The 26,922-nt window shown below is 33.9% G+C and overlaps 1 protein-coding gene across 4 annotated transcripts in view; it reads right to left on the bottom strand.

Annotated features, from left to right (window-relative positions):
- Positions 1-5,489: 5,489 nt before the first annotated feature.
- Positions 5,490-26,922, bottom strand: part of if (integrin subunit alpha inflated) — a 187,348-nt gene continuing 165,915 nt past the window's right edge. For all 4 annotated transcript variants that reach the window (XM_089093668.1, XM_089093670.1, XM_089093669.1 and 1 more), the window contains 7 exons: positions 26,319-26,494; positions 23,874-23,962; positions 20,032-21,026; positions 17,894-18,344; positions 13,023-13,145; positions 9,758-9,982; positions 5,490-6,222 (listed from right to left, as the gene is read on the bottom strand). In XM_089093668.1, coding sequence (XP_088949794.1) covers positions 6,121-6,222; positions 9,758-9,982; positions 13,023-13,145; positions 17,894-18,344; positions 20,032-21,026; positions 23,874-23,962; positions 26,319-26,494 — 2,161 coding nt within the window. In that variant the 3' untranslated portion in view covers positions 5,490-6,120. The remainder of the gene's footprint in view (positions 6,223-9,757; positions 9,983-13,022; positions 13,146-17,893; positions 18,345-20,031; positions 21,027-23,873; positions 23,963-26,318; positions 26,495-26,922) is intronic.

Below are 26,922 nucleotides of genomic sequence, written 5' to 3'. Positions count from 1 at the left end.
GAGCGGTTGTTCCCTCTTGTATTGTGATTTTTCCGCTTATTTTTAGGTTATAACTCGAATCGTCACTCTCCTTATCTGTTGTTACGGAAATTTGCCTATTAGTTTCATTTGCCTGGTTTATGGTTATTGCATCAGATATGGTTTCCAATACGATCCCATATTTCCTTATAGCATCTACTCCTATAATGCAAGGAAATGGTAGCTACTTACATATTATCACCGTTACTGTTATTTCTTTATCCCCTGTACTAAATTTTAATGAACATTCCCCCAAAATTGTCAGCTTGTGACCTGTTACTGATTTCAGAGTATTCTGGCATCTGCTTACGCTATTTTTGAAACTAGGAGGAAACCTCTTAGAAACTTCCTCTCGAATTAATGATTTTGATGCACCCGTATCTAGTAATCATGGTAAATTTTGAAAACACTCAATTTTAAAACAACGCAAAATAGGTAGATTATTATTATTTGCATTTGTATCACAACATTCTAAACTATATAGAGGTCTTTGTAAGGAAACAGCTCTTTCGACCCTTACAGGCTGGTTTCTCCGTTTAAATGCCCATTGTTTGGCCAAAAGTTTCCGGGGTTATCCCAGTTTTCTTCAGCGTTGCTACTTTGACCCTGGGTATTGTTAACCGTTTGCCTCCTAGGCCTAAATTTAGGAATATTACTAGGTGTTTGCCAAGTATTATTAGGTCCCTGCCTTCCTAAATTTCTGCCCCCCCCCCTGCGTTCTGAACTGGTGTTTTGTCTTGTACGTCTGGCCGTCGTTGGGTATTTTATGCCAGCAGTCTGCCGCATAGTGATTTGGTTTGCCACAATAATAGAAATTGAATCTTTTCCTACATTGCTTGGTGATTTGCCCTTCCTCATGGGGTCTATACCTATTTCTATATATTCTTGACCTACCACAATTTGCTCTATAATTTTCCTCGGGAGGAGGAGGTGGGTGTCCATAATACTTGGTATTCCAGGTCATTAAGGACCTAATGCCATGTGATTCGTCAAATGGGAAGGGGTTAGTCCATGGTGGTAGAGTTTGGCCCTCCTCGTGCCTTTTGGCTCACGATTTTGCTCCTTAAAGTTCACCTGCTTCTGTCCCCTTTCATATTTTATACTTTCTTGGGCTACTCTGTTATTTATTGACATCTGATCAAACGTTTTCATGTCTTCGTAAATTTTTACTTCTGTTTCGACTAGGACTATAACCTACTCTAAAGTTTCAGGTTTCTGTTATAGTCTTAGTCTTAATACCTTTTTAGGCAACCCCTGGGTAAACGTACGTAGCTGTGCTTTCTTTACTGTCTCGTCATCTCTGTTTTTTCAAAACTTTGAGCATACATATTCAATAGTTTTTTTGGCTAATTCTCTGATACTAGGTGAGGTATTGAATGTAACTAACTCTGTTCTTAGCCTCTTGGAGATGCTTGTCTCTACGAACCTTGTTTTAAAAGATTCAATTAGCGTACTGATGTCCTTGGGCTCTTTTTTCTTTATTGCCTCAAAATGTTTAAGGGCGTTTCCCTTTAATCTGGCTGCAACGCATTGCTCTTTGACCTTATCCTCGAACGATTCAGTTAGTTCGTCGAAAATTATCAATTTTTGATAAACTCATCTACATCTGAAATTCCCGCGTATTCAGGTATAATTTTTGCAATTTCAACCACCGTTGACAGGGAAGTAATTTTTTCCTCTGGTAAAGCCATTTTATTTCAATCTACTATTTTTATCAAACCCTCTCGACCCAGTTTTTCCAACGGCCACCAGTTGTGGTAACGTTGATTCTTATTGTATTTAAGTGAGGTTATTGTTGATACCTTTATTCTCCCTTAATAGGGGATATGAACTCTGGCCCTAAGGTAATTAAACTTCGGTATCGTACCTTAGGCTATGACTGGACTAATGAGGTGTACCAGCTGGGTATGTTCGAGGGACTAAATGTAGATTGTATAGAGGTTGTCTATAACACAATACTTTTATTCAGTTAATATATAATAATACCAGATATATATATATTCTACTGGGACTGGCTGTCCCAAGTAGACCACAAGTCTCAGAAAACTACAATAATATATAATAAGATACTTGGACACTTGCAATGATCCGACAAGAATCCAAGGTATTTCTAAATCAACGGACCAGAGTTCAGTCCGGCATAAAGTTAATATCAGTCTACCAATTCCTATAAAATTTATCTTTTATACATTTTTATCAACCACACCTTCCTGTACCCAATCGACGCAATAGCTAGGAAGTGGTGATTTCTCAATTTCCCGTTAAGCAGAAACTTGGCACGATGTGTTCCTTATCTCAATAAAAAAAGGTATCTCTAAACTTTGTATTTGCGTCTTAATATATTTTTACTAAATTCCAAATTGACTTAATTAGAAGCTTTACCACATTAGAACCGCCATATCTGAAACCCCATTATAGGAAACTTTCTGTCCCTTGGCTTGAAAATCAAGAAAAGTGGCAGCTACAACAGCATTCTGCCTAAACGGCATCTTTTTTCTTTTTCCCTTCTTTTCGAAAAATAGCTTGGCACTGGTACATCATAGAGAGTTGTTCAATGACTCATTTTAAAGGAAATTAATTGGGTTAAAAATCTTTTGTAACTAAAACAAATTATTTTTTGAAACAGAATAAATTTTCCACTAAAAATTGTATATTTAAAATCTTTTCATACTGCAGTCTTTTCAAAGATATTTGATTTTTGAAGCAAACAAACAGTTTGTGGCAAAGTTATATTAAAAATTTATATTCTAGAGATAGCTTGGCACTGGAACATCGAAGAGTTGTTCAATCGCTCGTTTTAAAGGAAATTAATCGAGTTAAAAACCTTTTGTAATTAAAACAAATTAATTTCGAACGACACCTAGCCCATGTTAATCGAAACATATATAGGGGTTATGTAATTTCCACCAGTGTCATGGCTGTAGAGATGGCTGAAACCTAGTAAGGAACAATACATAAAAGGTCAATGTAAGTCAAGAGGATCTAATGTAGTTACATAAAGGACCGATATTGTTCATCATAAATTATTAGTAAAGACGGCGGGAGCAGTGAGGATGCTAAAAGTAGAATAGCCAAGGTTCAGGGTGTTTTTTCACAGTTACAAAAAGTTTGGAAGAATAAGAAGACAAGTTTGCAAACCAAGATTAGAATATTGGAAGCTACGGTCAAGACTGTGGTCAAATATGGCTCTGAGATATGGGCGCTCCAAAATACGGATGAATATTTTCTGATATTTTCCAGAGAAATCGCATACAGGATTGTTTTCGGTACCCGTCTGACAGACCGTATTTCAAACAGTAGTCTGTAAAAAAAATTGTGGTTCAATCCCGCTTTCTAGGGTTATAATGAGAGAAAGGTTGAGATAGATAGGGCACGTTCTGCAGATGAAGGACGACAGATTGCCGAAGATTGTCTTTTTCGGCCAACTGTCTATGGCTTAACGGAAAGCAGGTCATCTGCGGTTGGGGTGGGAGGATGTCATAAAGAAAGATTTAAAAGAAATATGGACTTCCTGGGAGGGTGTAAAGAGGGAGGCTTTGAATAAATTGGGATGAAGGAGGAGCGTGCGTAGCTATCTTGGCCGCAGGCGGCTTGGTGTTTCGGTGAGTTGTTAGTAGTAGTAGTAGTCAAATGATTCCATACTTAAAGATTACAATTCTGGAGGGTCAATGCCTAACATCTTTGCTGAATTCTTTGCCTTTGATTTTAAAATCGTGTCCTTGGAGGTATCTTTTTGGTCTAAGTTAAAATATTATCTGCAGGCACATCGCAAGCAACTTGAGATATCATTCATATTTTCATTAAATCACTACATATAAATTTGTAAGCAAATATTGGTAGGTTGAGGCACCAGATGTGGTCGTGGAAAGGGAGGCTGCAAAAGCTTGACATGTTTTTCTCTCCTTCGTTCTACTATCTCAAGAGTGTCAAGATCCTTTTTATACAAAGGCCGAATGATACCGCAGCCAAACTTTTGGATGGGCCAGCCAAGGACCTATAGAGTGACGCAGGCACCTGCAAATCGTTGAACTTCAGGAAAAACCTTTATTGTAGTAGAAGATTAATGTAATAGATGAGGAGACGCATTTCTCTTTCAAATCAAGGCATACAAACACCATTGACCAGGCTAAGAGCTACGATTTTAATAGCTATTCCTTAGTTTCTTGTCGTAATCTCTTACCATGACAAAAACCAAGCCAGGATTGAAAACTAATATTTTAATACAAAAGAAATGTTTAACAGCATACAATTATATACAACAAATTCATTTCTATTGCACAATTACTCAGCCACTATTTACATTCAGCTCAAATGAGAAACCATAATACTTCCACTATAGGCACACTGGTGAAAAACATACACAGATAGTGATGGTTGTTATCTAGTGTTTACTATCGTCGGTAATATGAACCAAAGTAATGCTTACTAACATAACAATTCATAAATAGTAACATCACTGAAGGGGAGAGAGACATATTGTTATTTTACTAAGAGTAATGTTTAGCAATATAATCAATTCATAAATAGTTACATGCCAAAAGGGGAGGGAAGGGAGAAGAGAGGTTCAACCTTACTCATTAATAGAGAAGATCAGAAATACATTAATAGGTAACATATTCAAATAATCTGAAAAAATCTAAAACTTGTCTTACAAAACATTTTTTACATACCTTAACTACCCCCGCCCCCTGGAAATATGATGCATACTTGCCCACCTTGGTAAAAATTATGTGGGTAACCACAAACATTTAGTGAATAAGAACGGAAATCAGTCATATAGTCAGCAAGAATGTAGCCATTATTATGTTCTGCGGCAGATTCAAAACATTTCTGGAGTGAGGAGGGGCATAACGGTGAAATACGTCTTACCATAGCCCTTTGAAAATCAACAAAAAACCAACAAAGATAAAAATCTCTAAAAAAAAAACAAAAAACAAACGAGACTGTGGCCAGTGGAGAGAAAAGGAAAACAACAGAAACAAAACAACGTGGATATTTCGCCTGTATACAAACACGGCGTCTTCAGCACGAAAGACAAAAAAAAAAAAACAAGATAAAACAAAAAACCAAAAAAACCACCCCCAAAAAAAAAAAAAACAAAAAAAAAAAAATTTCCAAATGGCGAAAACTGATCCACGTAGGGAAATGATGCTAAAATAGAGTTACTTCAGTGAGGACACCAGAGTAACTCTCAGAGGACACCAGAGTCAGTTACTCTGGTGTCCTCACTGAAGTAACTGTATATTAGCATCTTTTCCCTACGTGGATTAGTTTGCGCCGATTGTACATTTTTGTTTTTTTTGTTTTTTTTGGTGGTGGTTTTATTGGTTTTTAGTTTTATCTTGTTTTTTTTTTTTGTGTGTGTTTCGTGCTGAAGACGCCTTTTTTGTATACAGGCGAAATATCAGCGTTTCTTTGTTTTTGTTGTTTTCTTTTCCCTCCACTGGCCCCTTTCTCGTTTGTTTTTTGTTTTTTTTTTAGATATTTTTCTCTTTGTTGGTTTTTTGTCATGGCTGGCCAGTTCGGCTTAAGATCTTTCATTTGAAAATCAAATCCTAGTAATCTTATACGTCCGTGAAAACATATCTAACCTAGGGGGGGGGGGGACTCAGAAAGTTTTTCCTGGATTTTTCTCAGTTTATAAACTTGAATTTTAATAGCCTTCCAAAATTCTTTTCAGGATAAAATTAGCTGACGTTCTCTCTACCTTACTTGTCACAGTACAATGTTGATGACGTTTTCCTTCTCTAAATGAGGATTCATATTCAACCCATTTAGTGGCAATGTACTTCACCCTACTCCCTACTCTATGTATATAATGTTTATACCTGATTCTCAAATTTCGAGGCAACTTTCTGACTATACCACTGAAAACCAATATAATCAACAGACCTAAACTGTCTGCCTTTGAAAATATAAAACCGGTATATGATTGTCTAACCGACTCAGGATATCACACAGTATCGTCTGGCAAATGGCACAAAATCGTCTTGTGAGCTCACAATATCAACATTCTATTTACATATTTTAATCACAATTTGACTTAGTTTAGGATTAATAAATATTAGTTCACTTAGCACCAACAAGTATATTATCCTAATTTTACAGAGCCTCGTCGCCTGGATGAAAACCGTTTCGGGAAGGATTTGAAAGAGGTTGTTTTTCTTGTCCTTCAGTAGGTCGTTTCCGTTTGAAGAATCCAAGCTGAAATATAAAATTACTCAGTTCATCTTAAATTATCCTAATGACATCTAAACATAAGCACAGTATACCAAATCTATTCACAGTATAAAACTAAAATAAGAAACAATACATTAGTATACAAAGCCCCGAAGAATAGGGTCAAAGGAACAGGGGGCAAAATACATGGGACCAGAAGGTATGGGCAACTTATAAGAGTGGGAACCAATCCTAGTGTTGACAAAAAAAAACTATCAACACCGGCGTTTGGCGACACTTGGCATTTTTCAGTGCAATAATAAGAACAATCAATTTAATCAGTGTAATTGATAAAATTGGGGTAGTAATAAATGTCTGATCTCAGTTCCTGATAGAAAAATTATTACAGAGCTTGAAAAATGCCAAGTGTCGACAAATGCTAGGTGGCGTTGATTCTTTTTCTTTTTCTGACACTAGCACGAGTTCCCACACTTATAAGTTACCCATACTCTTTGACTTGGGACCTTAGCATAAAACTGATTTGTATTAAGGGGTTTGGTTACAAAAGGGTTTACTAGATAATTCATAAATTTGTATTGCAAGATTTCAATCTTTTGATTTAATTTATAATGAAAACATCTTAATTTAGTCCTACGCATTCTTATTTTTCCACTCATTGAAATACAAGAACATTGCAAACAGGCTGGATTTTTCCCCGTGTCCGAATAATTGCTGTTTCTCCTAAGTTATAATAAACTTGGAGATAACGAATTCAATCTTCACAGACCCTTGTAAGGGCCTTAAGCAAACCATGAGGGGAAATACAAATCTAGAAATAACTTCATTGTTCAGCACACAGCATTACAGGAGAGGGTCGGAGAACTAATTGTTCTTTGATTTCAATCGGTGCTGTCACTTGGAGTAAATCTGTACTACTTTTATATTTTAGCCCAAAAAAGGGAGTTCGCCCCTTTATATATCCTTCCGTGGCTTGTTCCGAATAATAAGGAGAATTTCTATTCATATTACAATATTAAAAATAATGCTCTACTACAAACTACGAAAAAGAGCTCAATTTTTCTGGTTCATACACCGGATTTTAAATCACGCACAGGATTCCATTTAGTTTAAACATAATTTTGCCAATAGAATAAACGACATTTCCAAAAGAAAACAGACACATAACGGAAGCAAACCAAATTTACTAGAAATGTTTGGTAAAATTTACCAAAAGTTAGCAAACCAATAATAACACAATTTCTTTACATCGGATGACAATAAAGCTATGGAAACCAAATTCCAGTAAGAACCTGGGTTTGCCATGCAACAGGCAGATAGAAGCAGGAATTTTAGCAGCCCACTGGAATTAGGTTGGGTCAAATTAGATCAAATTGACCATCACACTTTTCTGGACACAACCCATATGTCCAACAAATTTCACCGATCGTATATAAAAGATTAGCGCTACATTTAAGGGTTGATTCAAAGAGAATGGGTAGCTTACAAGAGTGGGAACTGGCGCTAGTGTAAAAAAAACAAAACGCCATCTAGCGTTTGGTGACATTTGTTTTTTTTTAGTGTAATATTAAGAATAATTAAGTCAATTTGTGTAGTTGGTAAAATTAGTGAAGTATTAAGGGTCTGATCTCAGTAACGATTACAAAGCTTGATTTTTAATTTTAAAAATTACCCATACTCTTTGGATTGACTGACAGAAGAATCGCCTAATATTAACAATACCTTAACAAACTTTAAGATTTTAAGAAACCTTAATCATAATGTTATAAGTATAAGAATATCAGCTTAAGTATGAGAATAAATATAAGCGTATAAGAATAAGAACGTTTAACTCGGTGTATTTGTCTTGGCTTTTTCTACAATTAGCCATGTGTTGATACCTACTGCAAAATACTTGATTTTAATCAAGCATACTTATCTATCAACAAATGAAATGACATCATTTTTATACAAGCCTAAAAAGGGCTTATCCCAGATTTGCCTCTCAATTACCCAGACTATCTGTCATGACTTTTTCTACAATTGGTCATGTCTTGATGCCTACTGCAAAATGCTTGATTTTATTTCAAAAAATTTTTTGCATCTTGCCTTAAAAATTTGAAAACTTATGTAAAAACGAGATTCAAATATGTGTAAGATTGCTGATCTTCATTGAATAAAATCTAAATTTAGCAATGGCCATCCTTATGTATTTATGGCTACTCCGTATTTTTCATACTACGCCACAGCGGTGGTGTAATACTATCTTATAAATGTTATCTAAGTGGATAAAAGCATTTTCTACAATTAATAAGCTCAACTGTTTTAATGTTTTAACGTAATATAATAATTTTAACATTATTCGATAGCTGAGATTTACCTCTACCCATCTACAAATTGTTTTCTTAAATACGATTCGGGGTCAGATGAGGGAACGATTAGACCTAATTGGACCCCGCATTTGAAAGGGTTCCGCATTACCATCAAATTGAACAAAAAAAACATTTTGAAATTTCTTTTTGATGATAAGGGATAAAGTATGAGTTATTCAAATGATTAAAAATAGATTTATTTTAAGTTTGCATTGCAGGATGAGATTAATTAATGTATTTATTATTATATAATACATAGTTTATAATATATAAAATTGATACCCTTCATCTTAAATTTATTGAATTTAATCAAAATAGTGCCATATTAGAGAGATTTTGCACTACGTATACGAACTACTTTACGGACGAAAACTACTATACAGGCATGTTTTATTTAAATATATAAAATATATCAAGGGCCCCGCAAAAAAAAATCCAATCGGGCCCTGTACCTGTTCAATCCGGTCCTGATGTGCTCTGTGCTATTATTAGCTTGAAAATTGCTTCAAATTCCAACCAATGTATGTTAAACATTGGCTGAAAATTGCTGATAAGGAAAATATAAGTATTATCATGATTTCGACCCAGTGATGAAGGTATAGGTCTGAAGTTAATGAGTCCAATGATAAATGAATTTTCCCATTAGTAACAGGTTATAGTTGTAAGCTTGTTACTAAGTCTCATAATTCAGAGAAGCGTGAACTTTAAGCTGAAATTGAATTTCTGAACAAGAGCAGAATTTATGTCAGCCAAAGGCTCATGAATTAATATTCTAGGGAGGGGCGAAGTTTATAAAAAGGAATTATGTAAATTTTTTACTAAATTGTAGAAAAATTTTATAAAGACTGAGCTTTTGCAAGAGGATAAAACTCACCTTCCTCTAGCTTGATTGAAAAGAAACGAACACATCTTCGTTCCTTTTTGGTAAATTTTTATGTTCTATGAGCAGCCTCACATCAAGGATACAAGTTATAATATTAAGATAAAAAATAAAAAGTAAAAACAAGCGCCAAGGAGTCTAACAAAATACCTTGCCTGGTGTGGTAATTTGTAAAAACAGTAAAATTTCAATCAAAATGGCTATTAATATCCACCACCGAGTTTGATAAATTTTTGCGTTCTTTGATCAAACTCAAAACGAGACACTAGTTTGAATATCAAAATAAAAGAAAAAAATCAACAAAAAGGTGTCGAGGAGTCTAACAAATTACCTTCCATAAGACGAAAACAATAAGCGAAAGTAGTAGAATTCCTATCAAAATGGCTATTAATATCCACCACCAGGGAATTCCATCATCTTTTAGTCTGTCTTCAGACTCCATTCTTGTGGTTACTTTCTCTGATTTCAAGGGCAAGTAGTCAGGGTCAACACCATAGGGTAACTCTGTGACACGAGACACTAGCTTTGATGAGATCATAACATCTTCATGGCCCATCTGTAATGAACAACAGAAATTTTTCAAAACTCCAGTTAATGGTGATTTTTTCGCTTTTTAGTTGAAAATCAGAACTTCGTATTAACAATTATTTGCAGTAAAATTATTGAATATTTGGAAGAAACAAACTTAAAACTAAAAAATAGGTCTGCATTTTGCTTGCAGACCCGCTATACTTTACTCCCATCAACCCCCACTAATGTGCAAATACATAGGCCAAATTTGTTTCTAAAGTATTATATTTTTATCATACTTAGGCATTTCATTAGAATTAACTTCACTTCTTGAGTAGTGGGCGCTATAACAGACAAGTATCCTCAATAAAATCCAATTCCTTTTCTCTCATAGCATTGTATTTCTTTTCTTTTGCTCTTTTACTAATTTTACCACAGATAACTTGTATCGGGTTTTTGTTTCCTTATATATTCCATCTTCTTATGTGTTATTTTAAAAAAAAGAAAAACTAAATAATAATGCATCTTCACTTGATGTGAATGATGAGTAAGCGTTGCATTGAATTATAATTATTATTTTTATTAGAAGTAGTCGTAATTTGTACTGATTATCGACACCCAGGATTGTTGATAAGAAGAAGGTTAGCCTTTCCCCCTATGTTTGGTATGTTCATTAAAGTAACAATCTTCCCCCCCCCCCACCCAATTTCAAAAAATACATTTTCTTCATCAGTAAACTTTTCACTCATTTTTGGTAGTAACACTCATCAATGGAAATTCCCAATGATCAATTCCATAATGAAAGGTTACAGGTTTTGTTCCAGAGAGAGAGTCATCATTAAATTCCATTAAACAAGTCTCCTACAAGAAAGATAATTGGCGGAATTGATGGCTTATCATTGACATTTTAATTTCAATTGTTTTTTGTTTTTGCAGTATTTGACTTGCATTACGAATTCGGCTGTTATTTTGTTTGTTTTTTTGTGTGTTTTTTTTTCTTTTAGCCTGTGATAGTCGTTTGTAATCCAGTAATATCGTTTTATCCCCCCCCCCCCTCTATCTTTGGTTTGCCATTAATCGCATAAAGTTCATTTTAGATCTTGGACATGGATTTTTTTTTAATACATAAATTGTTTATTGACCATTTTTATGCTTGATTGATGCTTTTTTACTTCTACTTCTTTTAGCCTTTTACTTCTTTTATTTCTTTTACTTCTTTTACTTCTTTTTACTTCTTTTACTTCTTTTACTTCTTTTATTTCTTTTGCTTCTTTTACTTATTTTTAATTATTTTTACTTCTTTTTACTTCTTTTTACTTCTTTTTAATTCTTTTTAATTCTTTTTACTTCCTTTCACTTCGTTTACTTCGTTTAGTCTTTTACTCCTTTTTACTTGTTTTTACTTCGTTTACTTCTTTTACTTCTTTTATTTCTTTTACTTCTTTTTACTTCTTTTTACTTCTTTTTACTTCTTTTTACTTCTTTTTACTTCTTTTTACTTCTTTTTACTTCTTTTTACTTCTTTTTACTTCTTTTAATTCTTTTATTCTTTTATTTCTTTTATTTCGTTTATTTCTTTAACTACTTTTACTTCTTTTTACTTCTTTTTACTTCTTTTTACTTCTTTTTACTTCTTTTTACTTCTTTTTACTTCTTTTTACTTCTTTTGGCTTCTTTTTACTTCTTTTTACTTCTTTTTACTTCTTTTTACTTCTTTTTACTTCTTTTTACTTCTTTTTCCTTCTTTTTACTTCTTTTACTTCTTTTAATCTTTTACTTCTTTTACTTCTTTTACTTCTTTTACTTTTTTTACTTCTTTTTACTTCTTTTTACTTCGTTTTACTTCTTTTTACTTCTTTTTACTTCTTTTTACTTCTTTTTACTTCTTTTTACTTCTTTTTATTTATTTTTACTTCTTTTTACTTCGTTTACTTCTTTTAGTCTTTTACTTCTTTTTCTGTCTTTTACTACTTACTGTCTTTTACGTACATATGAAGTGAATTCGGCTTTATTAGAGCTTGTGATCGCCTTTTGAAAATAAAAATCTTATCAAGCAGTTGATGATGATAATATCAATGTTAATTACAATTCCTAGATCAACTCAAAAACAAATAGGAAAAGCCATAAAACACGTTTCTCATGAAATCATCCCAGAAAGGCTAATATTTTAAATTCTTGCAATACGTGCGATGGGGAATAAGTTTTGAATTGTTAAGCCCTCTACCTCCCCCAAAAAAATAGCTATACCATTGTGGTTTTTCATTATTCATACCTGAAAACCGTGATTTTTTAAGGTTATTTTTCCTTGGTTATTTCAAAATTATGAAGATTTTAGAACAGTATTACATTTTCGTCAATGTCACCGCGTTGAACCAGCAAAATAAATAAGAGAAATAAATTGGGTACACTTAACAACGCTTTTCGTTTTTAAAAGTCTAACATTAACAAGCTGTTGATTGCCAAAGACAACTACACATTCAAAGAAAAGCTAAAAGTTGTTTGGTGCCCTATCTTGTAGCTTATTTTTTGCCGATTTTTTCCCTAAGTTTTTTTGCCCACGTTACTATCAAAAACTGCATAAATACGTATGAAGAACTGTTTTCAAAAAACATCAAAGAGAAAAGAAACTCGATAAAAAAAAACGAAACGACTGGCTAGGGCTGCGGCAAGTAGATAGAAAAGACAAAAAAACTAAAACGACGCGGATATTTCGCCTCTATGTAAACGAGGCGTCTTCGGAACAGAAGGAATAAAGATAACAAACTAAAATAGACAAAAATCAAATCAAACCACCACCAGTATTAATAAAATGCAATTGCCGCAACTGATCCACATAGGTCACAGAAGCTAATAGAGTTACTTCGATGAGAACACCAATGCAATTCTGTTGCGAAATAATCCTACTGTTAGCTATAATTGAAGCAGTTCTTTTTTATCTTATTTAATTTATAATGTTCTTTTAAAAAATTAACGAATAGTTAATAAGGGAATTAAGATTTTACAAAATCACCGGGGGACGAGATTCCCCATTAGACCAAAAAGAATTGCTTCGGTCTTTCCCCCAAACAAGGGAAGAAGCAGCCTACCTGTTCAAGTGTTTGGACCCATACTCTGGACCGAAGACGAACTAATACTTCTTCACCCTTTGCTAAGGGGCCAATCTTACAGACCATCCTCTGACATTGGGTTGGGCCGCACTGAAGCTCCTCCTTAAAAAGTAAAAATTGGTTAATACTACTACTACTACTACTACTACTAACAACAACTCACCGCAGCACCAAGCTGCCTGAGGCCAACAAAGCTACGCACACTCCTCCTCCATCCCAATCTATTCAAAGCCTCTTTTTTTACACCCGCCCACGAAGTTCCCATTTCCTTTAAATCTTTCTTTGTGACTCCCATCCCAGACATGGACGACCTGCTTTCTGTTTAGCCCTAGATAGTTGGCCGAAAAGAACAATCTTCGGCAATTTGTCATCCTTCATCCGCACAACGTGCCCTAGCAACTTCAACCTTTCTTTCATTATAGACCCAGAGAGCGGTATTGCACCACATTTTTCATATAGCCTATTGTTTGAAATGCGGTCAGTCAGCCGGGTACGCAGAACAATCCTTAAGCCAATTCTCAGGAATACATCTAGCAAATTTACATCCGCTTTTCGGAGCGCCCATGCTTCAGTGCAATATTTGATCGCTGTCTTCACTGTAGCTTCTAATATTCTAATCTTGGTTTGCAGACTCATCTTCCTATTCTTCCAAACTTTTTTTAAGTGTGAAAAAACCTCCTAAGCCTTGGCTAATTTACATTAAAAATCGTCACTGCTCCAACCATCTTTACTAATAATACTACCTAGGTAAGTGACGCTGCCCACCTGATCAATCTTTTCGTTACCCAACGTCACCTTTTCATCTTCACTTATTCCTAGCCTTAGTGACTTAGTCTTCTTAACATTAATTTTCAAACCCATTCTAGCACCTTGAACTCGCAAAACCTCTAAAACTTCATTCATTTTGCTCAAACTTTCATCTAGGATGCGTATATCATCAGCATAATCTAAGTCCAGGTGACTTTTTCGTTCCCATTTGATTCCGTGGTCTCCCATTGCCTTTCCTGTGCTCCTTAAGACAAAGTCCATCAAAATAATCCATATAAAGGGGGATAGAACACAACCCTTAATATTTTACCATATACCAAACATATACTAAATTCCAATATTCTATTTGTGTTCCATAACGCTTAAACTATTAATTTTATTCATTCGTTTTCAAGTATTTTGACCATGGCAATGGCAATGGTTGTGAGGGAGTAAATGTAACCCCTTTAAGTAGGTTATGTAAGCAACTTCTTGATTTCAAAAATTCGGCAATTGTTTTTATTTATATGTGGAAAATTAAGGGGGTAAAAGTATGTGACAACATCTTGAAATAAGCGAAAGCATGAAAATTAAGTTGATTTTAACCTTCCTATTTTTGCTCTATGTAAAACATCTTCCGATTAACATGAGCTATAACGGGCCTTCACACCCCCTTCTCGTAGCACTGTAGGCAACTGTTTAATTTTAAAAATAGTTCTTCATTTTTATTTTAAATTATATATAGAAAATGTAAGACAAAAAAGTACTTTAAAACATCTTGAAAAAAAGCAAAAACTCTAACCTTCCCATTTGTCACATTATGGAAAAGTTGAATTAGTCACTTTAGAATAAACTATCGACCCAAATCACTTGCTAAACTTCGCAGCAAAATGAAAAATTTAAGAACTACATTCTGATGAAGAAGCAACTTAACAACCTAAGACACAGTGGGGCTTGTCAATCCCTTCATGGAAATCATTTCATGTAAGCTTCTTAATTTCAAAGGGCTATAGATGCTTTTTTAATTTATATGTGAATAATGAAGAAAATAAAAGGACACATATGTGCAAAATCTCGAAAAAAACTAAAATATATAACTATAAAAACATAAAATCGAAGAACCACATTTTACTTAGTATTTTTGAGTGTCCTTTTGAAAAAAACTAAATTATGACACTAACTTAGTGTGTTTGTTTGACGTGAATTCTGTATTCTTCTTGATGAGTCTGCTAGCGCTGCTTCTCCAAACCATATTTTGACTGACTCTTCACCCTTGCAACTGATGGACCTTCACCCTTGCAACACAAGCCTGATGCAGCCTTGTCAGTCTGTCTTGAAAATCTGATGTTTTGAAGCAGATACTGTTAATTGTAGTGGCAATATATAAACATGTGAAACCTCCTGAAACCCCCTGAGCTGTGTTTTATAGTGATTAAATAAAACAAAACAATTTTTTTAATAAAAGTAAAGAGCTACGATATGTCTTGAGCAGAGTAAAAAAAATAAAAGAAAATATAATGAACAATGAAATGAAAGTTAAGAGAAGCAGATATTAGACTTCATCAAAATGATACCAATAATGAACCTATTATGTACCAAAAATAAAACTGAGATTCAACTCAAACTTGAAACGAATAGAAATTACTATATACTAATTACTATATTACTAATTACGATAATATGAATGGTTCCCCTTGCACTCCAATTGTAGTTAAAAATGCTTTTTACCTTAATCCTAGCTTTAATCTTAGATTTTTATTCTTTGGAGCTAACTGAATTAAAAATCTTTGTTAACTTGCTATCCTAATTGTTACCGAATTTACTTCAAATAAATATGACTAAATTTCAAAAAAAAAAAAAACTAGCGGTTGTAATAATTTTGTAATTTTCAAAATTTGATTTTTATTAAAACAAGGAAGAGGGTGCAGGTGGCAGTAAGTATAAGCAAATTGAATTCAAAATTTTCATTTTCCTATGCCTTCATCATCCTTCCTTCAAAATAAAAGTAAGTAGGAGAGGTCAGGGTTGAACTGGAGGTGAGTTGAACCGGACACCCTCAATTACTCAGACACCATTTGGCAAAAAAAATTCTACAATAATTTGTAAGAGTGTCATCTTACCTTCATGTCTCAGGGACTAATTTCTAGTTTGGTTGATTGATCCTCTCAAAAGTTAAACTGCAAAAACTGTTTTAGGTAAATCAATTTTTTTCTGGCACCTGGCACATTTTTGTGCTAAGCTGTTAGTGTCATTCTAGAATCGTAAAAAACTCCGCTATCTACCTTTTCTTTAACGTTGTTTGCCCAGATGTGTCTCTCAATCAGATTGTGAAGGTTAATCAGGACATTTTTTGTCGCTTTGAATCGGAAGGTTCCATTTCTACCCAACATGGACAAGAGTAGATGATTGTTTCATTTCTTTGCTTACGACTACGATTCTTAAATTTTAAATGATTTTAGTCTTAAATCTCAGCTCATGAATTAGTTTCCAAACTCAGTAAGTAAAGAGACTGACTGTGAAAAACGTCTACTTGACCACTTCTAATGAGGTGGATTCGCTCCAGTCCAAAGTGACGGACCAACTTATTCAAGATCTGTTCAAATCAAGTAAGTTTAAATTAGGCACACGCAGTAGCCTTGGAACTTGACAACATTTGCCAGTTTCTTGCCAACGATGATGCTCTACTCCTGAAGGATCAACTGACTCCAGTCCTGCTCCCAGGCCATCCACCCCCAACCTGCAAAGTCAATTTTCAAGAAAAAGCCCAGAAATGATTAGGCCTTTCCCGCTTATGAGAAATGTTCACGCAAGCTCTCGTAAGCACTGCAAAACAGGCAGAACCAGGATACTCACTGACACTCCAGGAAAGGAAGAAACCGAGGAAAAAGCATGGAAACAGAGAGAAAAAATAACCTAAGGAGACGCCCATTCATCTAACGAATAACTACATCTTGGTAAAGAAGACAATAATGATGACCAGTCGTTCAGCCCATCTTCCTTGTCAGCAGGAGATTACGTCCTTCTCAAGTTCCAGCTTAAGAAGTCAATTTGCTGCTATGTTGGTTTAGTGCACGAGATTGCAGACGGTGAAGCTACGACTAGTTTGATGCGCAATGAAAGCAAAAGGCTTGTCTTCCCTGAGGCAGAAGGTGTTGCAAGTGTAGATTTTTCTGATATTCTCCAAAGTTTGCCAAAACTTTTTTCCTGTGGAGGAATCAGCAGAGTGCCTCAAAGCTTTCGCTACAAATTTGATTTTTCACAACACAATATGTCTTGATCAAGCAAGCTTATAATTTTGTAATTTTGTACAACTGTACTCAAAGTAAAAAAAAAAAAAAAAAACTGTTTTACGAACGGATTAACTGTTTGTACAGGACCGCCGGTAGATTTTTGGCAATTTTTTTAGCTTGTCCGGTCCACGCCCCAACGTGTCCAAACCATCCCCACCAGGTGGGCTTGGTTCGGACCAAGCCCACCTAGGGCTTGGACCGGACAAGCTAAAAAAAATGCCAAAAATCTACCGGCGGTCCTGTGCAAACAGTTAATCCGTTCGTAAAATAGTTTTTTTTTTTACTTTGAGTACAGTACTACCCCACTGGTTTCTACCCAGTGGGGTAGAAACCAACCCCACTAGGTGGGCTTGGTTTGGACACTTTGACCAAATTATAAATGCAGATTTTGAGAAAATTTGTAGAAAAAAAAATCTGAAAACAAAAAAAATCTCAAGCGTTCCTTATTCTGAGAGGTATCTAGAGAACATCAAATTTCGGGTCTCCATTCATAAGTAAATGAGATATTCGTCATCGGCAAATTTTGTCCTGTTCAGCCCCTACCTCCCCTACACCAAATTTAATTCATTTTAATGGTTTCTGTGATATTTTGTGTTTAAATTTTGTTGATAAATGAAAATTTTGTTAAAGTTTGGCCTGAAAATTTTTGGGAGACAGGGGGGAGGGGCGCTAATAAAGATTCTTCCCTTGGCGCAAGAGAGGCCAGAACCACCACAGCAGTTTCCCATATAATCTTACCTTTTTGTTCCTTAGAGCTAACTGAATTACAAACCTTTGCTAACCTGTTATCCTAATATAACCCATTGTACTTACTTCAAGTTCAGCATCACTGGCTCTTCTTCTTCTAACTTTGGATTTTGGTTCAGGATCATCCCAAACAGAGCTCGATTCTTCTACGACAACACCGTCTTTCAACTTTCTTCTTGTAGTCGTTACTCGTCTTTTTGTTTCTGTTTTCGTTACTGTCCGAGTTCCATTTCCGAGATCATTGTGCTGGGTAGATCTGTGTACTGTTTTCCAGCCACCAGAATCCAAATCGCTGAAATCTTCATTACCTGAAGTTTTTAAAGTTTGATAATGTGTAAGTCGTAAGCCGTCTTCGTCAGTTAAACGATCCTGTTCCAACTGCCATCTAGCTTGTCTCTCTTCTTCTGTTTCGTCCAAATTCCCAGTTCGTCTTGCGTATTCTAAACGCCACCTGTTTCGTCTTTCTTCTTCAGTTTCATCTTGGCCTGATGACCCACGTTGTGCTGAATTTGGATATCTGGAAGGGAAAAAAAATTCTAAAAAAATATCATTGAAAGTTAAATTATTCAAGTTAATGCTACAAATAACTATTGCAGCAAAAATGAAAATTCATTCACATACGTTAACCATGCGTAAAATTTTCCACAAGTATATAATTCATTTATGTCTAAACTAATGAATATTATAAGCACATTTATAGCTTGCTTAATCGACTGAATATATAGGCCATTTATAAACGAATGATTCGTATTTATTTCTAAACAAATTTAAAAATTTAATTTTAAAATACGGGTTTAGATAAAGCACCTATTTCATCAATTTTGAAATGATCAAGAAATTTACTTCAACTGCTACAACTTACATAACGAAGAAAACGTCATTTTTTAACTCACAATTTGGGTAACTTCAGTGATTTTTTGGGGTAATTTTTACATCTTCAGTGATTTTTCTTCTTTTTGTTTGATCAGCAGATTGTCATAAATGTGATTACATCCACCCCCTCTTTCTTTGGCAAATTATTGGGTCTTAGTCCCAATCGGACCAAATTTTCGGTCCCCTCTAGCTTAGGTGCGCCAATCTTTCTAATAAGATAAATAGAGTGATAGTTTATCTCGATGGCGACAATACAGGTTACATATGTGAATCCTAATAAAAGAACTGTTCTATAGATTGAAAGATATTGATTAAAACTAAATATTCTTCGAAATTTTTTACTTCGTAAACAGAAGTTACTTCTAATTAGACTGAAAAAAATTACGTTCATGTTATTCTTTTACTTTATTATTTTATTTTTGCTTGAACAGATTAACACCTCGCTGAGTCAAAAGACAAGTATTATCCTCCCTCCCTCTTAGATGACGGTTAATTTTTTCAAATACCAAGTAACTATTCAAGATTACAGGAAATTTATTCAGGCACGTACGGCAAATTTATGCAATATTTTTTACAAATTCCAAATATAGGCATTTCTGCAAATCTTTCATTAAAAGTAACAAATACCTTTTTATTTACTCTGATTTGTTTGTTTTTGCTAACCTAATATACACTAGTTCATATTACTTTACACTAGCGTAATGTAGCCTTGTCTATATAGACTGTAGGCCTACACACGGCCTCGTTTATATCCTTGATCAAAGAGTATGAATAACTTACAAGAGTGGAAACTGGCGCTAATTTTAACCAATAAAACCATCAGCGCCATCTATCGTTTGGCATTAATTGGTATTTTTCAGCGTAATAATAAGAATATATAGTGTAATTGGTAAAATTAGGGTAGTAATAAGTATCTGATCCCAGTTCATGACACAAAAATGATAACAGAGTTTGAAAAAATGCCAATTGTTGCCAGAGGCTAGATGGCATTGATAGTTTTTTTCTTGTTGATACTACCACCAGTTTCCACTCTTGTAAGTTACCCTTACTCTTTGCTCTTGATGTTAGGAGGCAACTTTAAAAGGCACAAGCAATATATTATACGGTGAAATTATTCAAGAAAAGAAAAATTTGACGAACCCAAATTTCAAACTAGTTGGAGATATTGATCAGTAAAAACAACTTTTCAGGATGCTTCATTTTTGGCAATACTGACGTTTTCTATTACTTTCAGATCTGTCTTTTTTTAATCTAATCTATCTATCTATAATTTCTATGTTATCTGCGTCTATTTATTTTACTTTAGACAATACTAGACTTTATTTGCTCACCTTTCGTTTGCTTCTTTCAGTCTAAGTCGTTCTTCTTCTTGTCTCTTCTTTTCATCCAAAATCCGTTGACTTTGTCTTTTATCAAGCTCAACACGGATTTGCCTCAGCCTTTCTTCATATAATAGTCTCGCTTCTTCAAGTCGTATTCTTTCTGCTTCTAATTTCAGCTCCTCCTCCTCTCTTAGTCTATTCTGCAGTCTCAATCTTTCTTCTTCAAGTCTCAATAAATCCTCTCTTTCTCGAAGTTTTGCGATTTCCTTTTCTTGTTGCACTCTATCCAGACGGAGGTGATCCTCTTTCTCTCTTGCAATTGCTTGCTTCTTTGCTCTTTCAACTTCCATCGTTCTTCTTTGCTCTTCTTCAAATCGGAGTTGCTGCTCAATTCGTTCACGCTCTGGAATATTCAAACCTTTAATTCTACGAGCTTCTTCTTCAATTCGTAATCGTTCGATTTTTAATCGTTTCTCTTCTGCTTTCAATCTATTTTCTTCTTGCCATCTCTGCTTTTCCAATTCACTTCGCATTTTTTCAAGTTCACTACTTGACTGATCTTTGTTAATTACTTTTGAACCTTCGTGAATTACGGAAGTACTCCCTGGATTGCCTCCTGAATCAACTGTTGTTACACTCTCCCATCCATAATTCTGTACAGCTGTGTCTTTTTCTTTATTTTTATTCAAGGTAGTTTCATCCGGCAAAATAACAGTGATCGGTGAATCATCATCATCTTCAACAACTTCAAGTACAGTTTTCTTACCAGTTGGGTCAATATATGTTGTCTTGGATGTTGTGTACTCATCAAATTGCTTACCTAACTTTGATTTATTGGGTTGTGATGTGTGCTTAGTGATAGAATGTGTTGCATGACGAGCAGTGCCATATGAACTGTGTTTAATAGCTGTATTAGTTTTTGACTTGAATTTTTCCTCTTGGGTATACAACTTGCCATCCAGGGGGGATGCACTCCCTGCAGCAGCAGCACGTTTGTCATCCAGCTGAAAAGTTAGATGAAACATTTTATTTCGCAAATTTTTCGTTCTGAAATTTGGAACAGTTTAGTTAACTTAGACAAATTATTAAAAACCAAAAAAACATTTCGATATAAACATTAATATAACTTTCACTTTAAAAAAAGAGCTTTAGAGTATGCCCATCTTAAAGGAGCCTGATTAAAAAAAAAATTAGGATGGATTCTATATTGTTGAAATGTAGTCAAAAAGGCAACACTATTGAATGATAAACATTTTGAACTAAATTTGAACATTTATGGTTATCATCAATCAATATGACTGAGGAGTAACTTTACTCCTTTTTATCTACAGCAACATCTGTTGTCTGTGGTGTGATTGTATATTTGATGTGACAATTAATTTTAATTTCTGCTCGCTTTGGTTTTATTTATTCATTGGTAGTACTTCCTGTTCTTTTTAATTTCTGTGGCACAAGTTTTACCTTAACACGGTTTTACTTTCCTTTACACGGTTCTTACTTACTTTTATGCAGATTTATTGGATAAAAAAACATTAAAAAAAATGAATAAGGTAGTCGGTAAAACTAAAGTTTAAGGACAAACTACTGCCCAAGTTAGGCTTCTTTGGATCTTAATCCAGGGCAGCAGACTGCTAATTTCGGGGACGAAGAAATTTACAGGTGTCTAAAAATGGGCTAATTTGGGCAAAGTGCTCAGGAAAATCAGTAGAACAGTGCTGAGGGCACGGTAGTTCCTTTGTTTATACCGTACCAATATCATCGTCACTTGCTAAAACCGTGGCATTAGAACAACGCAAGTAAAAACTGTATATAGTAGAAACTAGGGCGCAATTTTCCGTTGATGTAATACCTCAGCCCCCCCCCCCCAAAAAAAAAAATCTAAAATAACAGTATCAAATATTTATCTTTGCTAGAATGGATCTATTACTATTCTACCTTACAAACTGGGATATATTATCATGTCGTCTACTTTGTTTATTGGGTTTGAAAAGGTAATAGAATTAGCTAGAAACTAGAACTACTACCCTAGGTTTGAATAAATAAAAAAAAACAGACACCGATGGCCCAATCTTAGTAGAATCTGGTAGTAAATAGCATTAAATAAGTCCGGTAGTAATTATCCGGTAATAAATCCGGTATTAATTAAATAAGTATACACTAGAGCCAATACCCACATTATAACCATTATATGTATTATGCAGCCTATTTGCTAATTAGCGTATTTGTTTTTTTTCAAAATAGACAATTATAAATAGCAAAATACAAAGTCTTTCTATATTAATTAGGACTAAGGATGACTCGAAACCTAGTTGAGCGTCAGTTTGAGCTGAATATCAGACGTTGATTCTAAACTCAGTTCAAATTCAAGCCGAACTGAGTAATCGGACCCATCGCCCCAAACTATCGACATTGTTTTTTTTTTTTTTCATATAATTCGACTATTTTTTTCTTCTTGAAAGTTACTTTCTAAATAATTGAGAAGGTTGTTTAACATAAATAGCTTTGTACGCCTTTGCAAAATGGTAAGTTTTCCTCTAGCATTTCGGACAAGAGATGGCATTGAGACGAGGTAATCTTCGAGTTGAGCTTAGTTTTCATTCTGAACATCAGAGGTTGACTCTAATCAATGGTTTCAAATCAAGCTAAACTGAGCAATCAGACATACAGCTCATGAAATACCGAGATTCCTTTTCCAGACAATGCAACTAATGATGGGTAATAACTCATCATCCTACTGAAAAGACTAAAACAAAAATCTCTATTCAGTGATATAAAATTAACCAATAAATTTTATAAAAAAAACACTTTACAAAATAGTGTAAAGCAGTTGTTGGACGTCGGACATAAGTAGACGTTGAAAACGTAACCTTAAAATGGCGTGTAAAACAGATGGCGTGAGATTTATAAATAGAATTTGTTTAAGATAGGTACAACGTGCAACGCAATTCGTTCAGCGTTCAATCAAGACAATGAAAAATTGACTAAAAATTCACTAGCACAAGAATTTACTTCACTGCAAGAATTCACTACCGGACAAAATAAACAAATTGACAGGACGGTTTAAACATACAAGAAAATAACTGTAAAATCCTTTAATGAAAACAAATGAAAGCAAAGGGTTTACTGGAGACTTCTGACACTTAATGAAATTCAATTTTCTATTGGGCGGGGGAGGGGGTTACGTGGGAGTATCTTTTTATGGAGGACTTTTTCATGGGGGAGGGAATCTTCCATAAAGAGGGAGCCAGATTTCTCAGCATAACTTAAAAAACGATCAGAAATTAAATACAAAAAACAAGTTTTTTTCAACTGAGAGTAAGGAGCAACATTAAAAGTTAAAACGAACAGAAACAATTACGTATATGAGGGGATTCTCCCCCTCGTCAATACCTGGCTCTTTACGCTAAAGTTCTTTTTAATATTTTCAAAAGAGCTTATTATTTTAATTAAACGGCCTTTGTGATTCAGGAGTAGTTCTTAAATAATTATAACAAAAAGTCAAACTTTAAGGTAAACAGCGAGGTATTGAGGAGGGGCGACCCCCCTCATATACGTAATAATTTATATTTGGTACAAAATTTAGTACAAAATTTGGTACTAAAAATTTTGTACCAAATTTTGGTACAAAATTTGGTACAAATTTAATTTCTATTGGTACAAAATTCGAAAGTCTTCGTCTTTCTTCCAGTGAGTTGCCATGGGATAATGTTTCCTTTGCATGCAACGCCCTTCCTATTTTTGTTCAAATTTTGGTTGTTACCTTTTCAGATCGTTTTTTTTTTCACGTGTTTGAAAGTTTTAATATATTTTTGTCATCAAAATATTGCTTCATGATTTAAAAAAAGACGTACCTGAAGTCGAAGAGGATTAACTTCTATCTTTGAGCATTCAGCAGGACCCGTTATTTCTGGGAAATCAACCAGGTATAACAAATGATCACCTAAAAATAGATGATTTTTATCTTAAATATAGATAATTAAACTAGTATACTAGAATTTGATACGAAATAGTTAATTTGTATGTAAATTAATATATATATGATTGAAAATATAATATATGTACATATTACTATCTTTATAAGCGAGCAATAATTGTGTATGTATGTAATTTTTCTCGAAAACGGCTCCATATTTTTTCGGGAAAATAATCTTCCTGGGATTTTCTGGCCTAAAAAACGATCTATAAAGATCATGAGTTTGGAAGAGTTCAATAGAAACCTTAATTTTTGGAAAAAATATTTATGTAAATGACGTCATTTTTGTATACATCAGTATTGCAATGACGTTGTCACACTTGTCACACTTACGTGTGAAGACTTTCATACATGGAGAGGTTTACATTAAATTGCTTAAAAACCAAAAAATTGGTAATTGCAAAAATATTTGTATATATTTTAACAAGGAATTACAACAATTCGAAAACCTTAAAAAGGGAAATCAAAAGTATAAAGCTTAGTGGACAATCGGTGTTACAAATCCGATTTGCTTCAATAATCAAATATCTTTGAAAACACTTTAGTATGAAAAGACATATCAGTACGAAAAACTTATCTCGAGGTAGACCCAAAAAACGAAAATTTACAAATGATAATTCGTTGGAAGAAAAAGAAGTCTCTCTCCCACTACCTGATTAATTAACCAATCTACAACCAAAACCATTATGTAAAACTAGACCAATCAGGGCAGCTAAAGCAAATTGGCATTAAATTGGCATTAAACTCAAAATGGGTAAAAATCAAAAATCTGGACTATCAAATGATACATGACCCAAAAAAAGAAAATTTATTTGTCCCACCACCTGAACAATTAGTCTACAATCTACAACTTGGACCATCATATAATCATAGACAATAAGGGCAGCTAAAGCAATGGCCATTGGCAAATTGTCTGAAGTAATGAAAATCTAAATAAAGAATAAAAAAAATGGGTTTAAAAGATAAGCGACAGTGAGAATCAAAACGTGTCAAAATTGAAAATGAAAGTGATGAAAATACGAATGATGATTCTTTGAAACATTCTGACCTAGCAAATGCGGTAAGACCAAGAGAGCAGCCCGAACAAAGTAAATTCACAATGGGTGAAAATCAACAACCTGGACTATCAAATGAGACAAGAAATGAGACCCAAAAACAAAAATTTACAATTGTTATCACATTGGAAGAAAAAGAGCTTTTTGTCCCACAAGCTGAACAATTAACACATCTACAACCATCATGTAAAACTAGTCCAATAAGCGAGATTAAAGCAAAGGGCATTGGCAAATTTTCTGAAGTAATGAAAATGCAAAATGAAGAAGAAAGAAAAATAAGGTTAGGAAATAAGTGAAAGCGAGAATCAAAATGAAAATGATGGTTATGATGATTGGGTTTGGGATTTTAACATGGATAAGGTCATCAATGCTTAACATGCCTTTATTAGAAAAACAAAGTTTCGGTGATATGTAGTTCATAATGACAAAAGACAAGCTAGGGCAAAAGTCAACGTTCAACATTTTATAAAAAGCTCCAAGCGATGAAATAGCTATAAATAAAGACTTTGGAGTTTCTAAGGACGTTAGCCAAGAACCTGATACTGCAACATCCTCTGTTAAAAAAACAAAAGTTTAGCGTTATGTTTTTCCTAGTGACAAGAGACAAGCCAAGGCAAAAGTTAAAGGTCCAATAACAGAAAAAAACGTAATTTTACAAAAGCAATAATTCTAACTTAAGGTCATGTAAAATTTTTAACGGGTTGATTGATGTTATAAACAAAAATAAAATTGTAAAAACGAAAATGTGTGAATATGACAATTTTTATAACTTTTTCTTTCTTTTTAAATCAATTCGTTTCAACTATGTAGCAGGTATTATCAGAAAATTTTATTAGCCAATTTGTCCCCTATTAGTGTATAGGGACACCATATCAAGTACAAAACAAAAATATTGATTTAAATATTTTTGTTTAATGTTTTATTAAAAAAAACTATTTAAATGTTTTATTAAAATTCACTTAAATGTTTTATTAAAATAAAAATAAAACAAAATAAAAATAAACATTTTCATGGATAAGCAATGAACAAACTTAAAACTCAAATCCATCCGTCGGGCGTCAGCAATACATGTAGCCATATTTTATCATTTTTAAGCCCTAAAAAAAAAAAAAATAATACAAATAAAAATAAAAATCCATCACATTATAAACAACATACATTTCCCATATAGATGACGTTAAGCAAGTGGAGTAGAAATAGTTACTGGATGAGTTAATATGTAAGTGCATACACACATTAAAGCCAAAAATTGGAGTCCAAAAACTTACCAGCTAAATTCATGGAGGGCCATAAAATGTGTACTTCTGCTTGACTAATATCTGAAGGTCCTTTATTGATAATCTCATATATGTGCATTACTTCCGGACCTATCTCAGACTCATGGACCTTGGGCGTTTTCTCATACAACGACTTGTTATAATACACCGTATCTGGCTGAGAAAGCCTATAAGATAAAAGGTTTATTAAGACATAATATACAATTAAGATACGAAATTGTAATATCATAATATAAAATTATGATACAATATAATATTATAATATAGATTTCATTATAACATTATACTATAATATAATATTATAATATAGTATAATATTATAATTTTATATATTATTATAATAATGTTACATATCACATAATATTAAAAGAAATAATTAAGAAATAATGTTTTCCAGAAGGAAATACCTTTCTGGGCCTCAGTTTTGGCTGAGCATATTAGGAGTCGATTCCATTACTTCTGGAATGAACGATTCCATTCCAATACGTACGGAAAAGGTGAACACTCTGCTTTAAGCCTGTTTTCATACTCTTTCCAAATACAACAGTTGTTTTACTCACAATAAAGCCATCACAATGACCTCACAATGACTCAC

The sequence above is a fragment of the Artemia sp. Qi Xiang Cuo genome, chromosome 8 (assembly GCF_049724085.1).
Source record: "Artemia sp. Qi Xiang Cuo chromosome 8, ASM4972408v1, whole genome shotgun sequence".
Taxonomy (NCBI): Eukaryota; Metazoa; Arthropoda; class Branchiopoda; order Anostraca; family Artemiidae; genus Artemia; species Artemia sp. Qi Xiang Cuo.
This window is presented reverse-complemented; position numbering and strand designations above follow the sequence as displayed.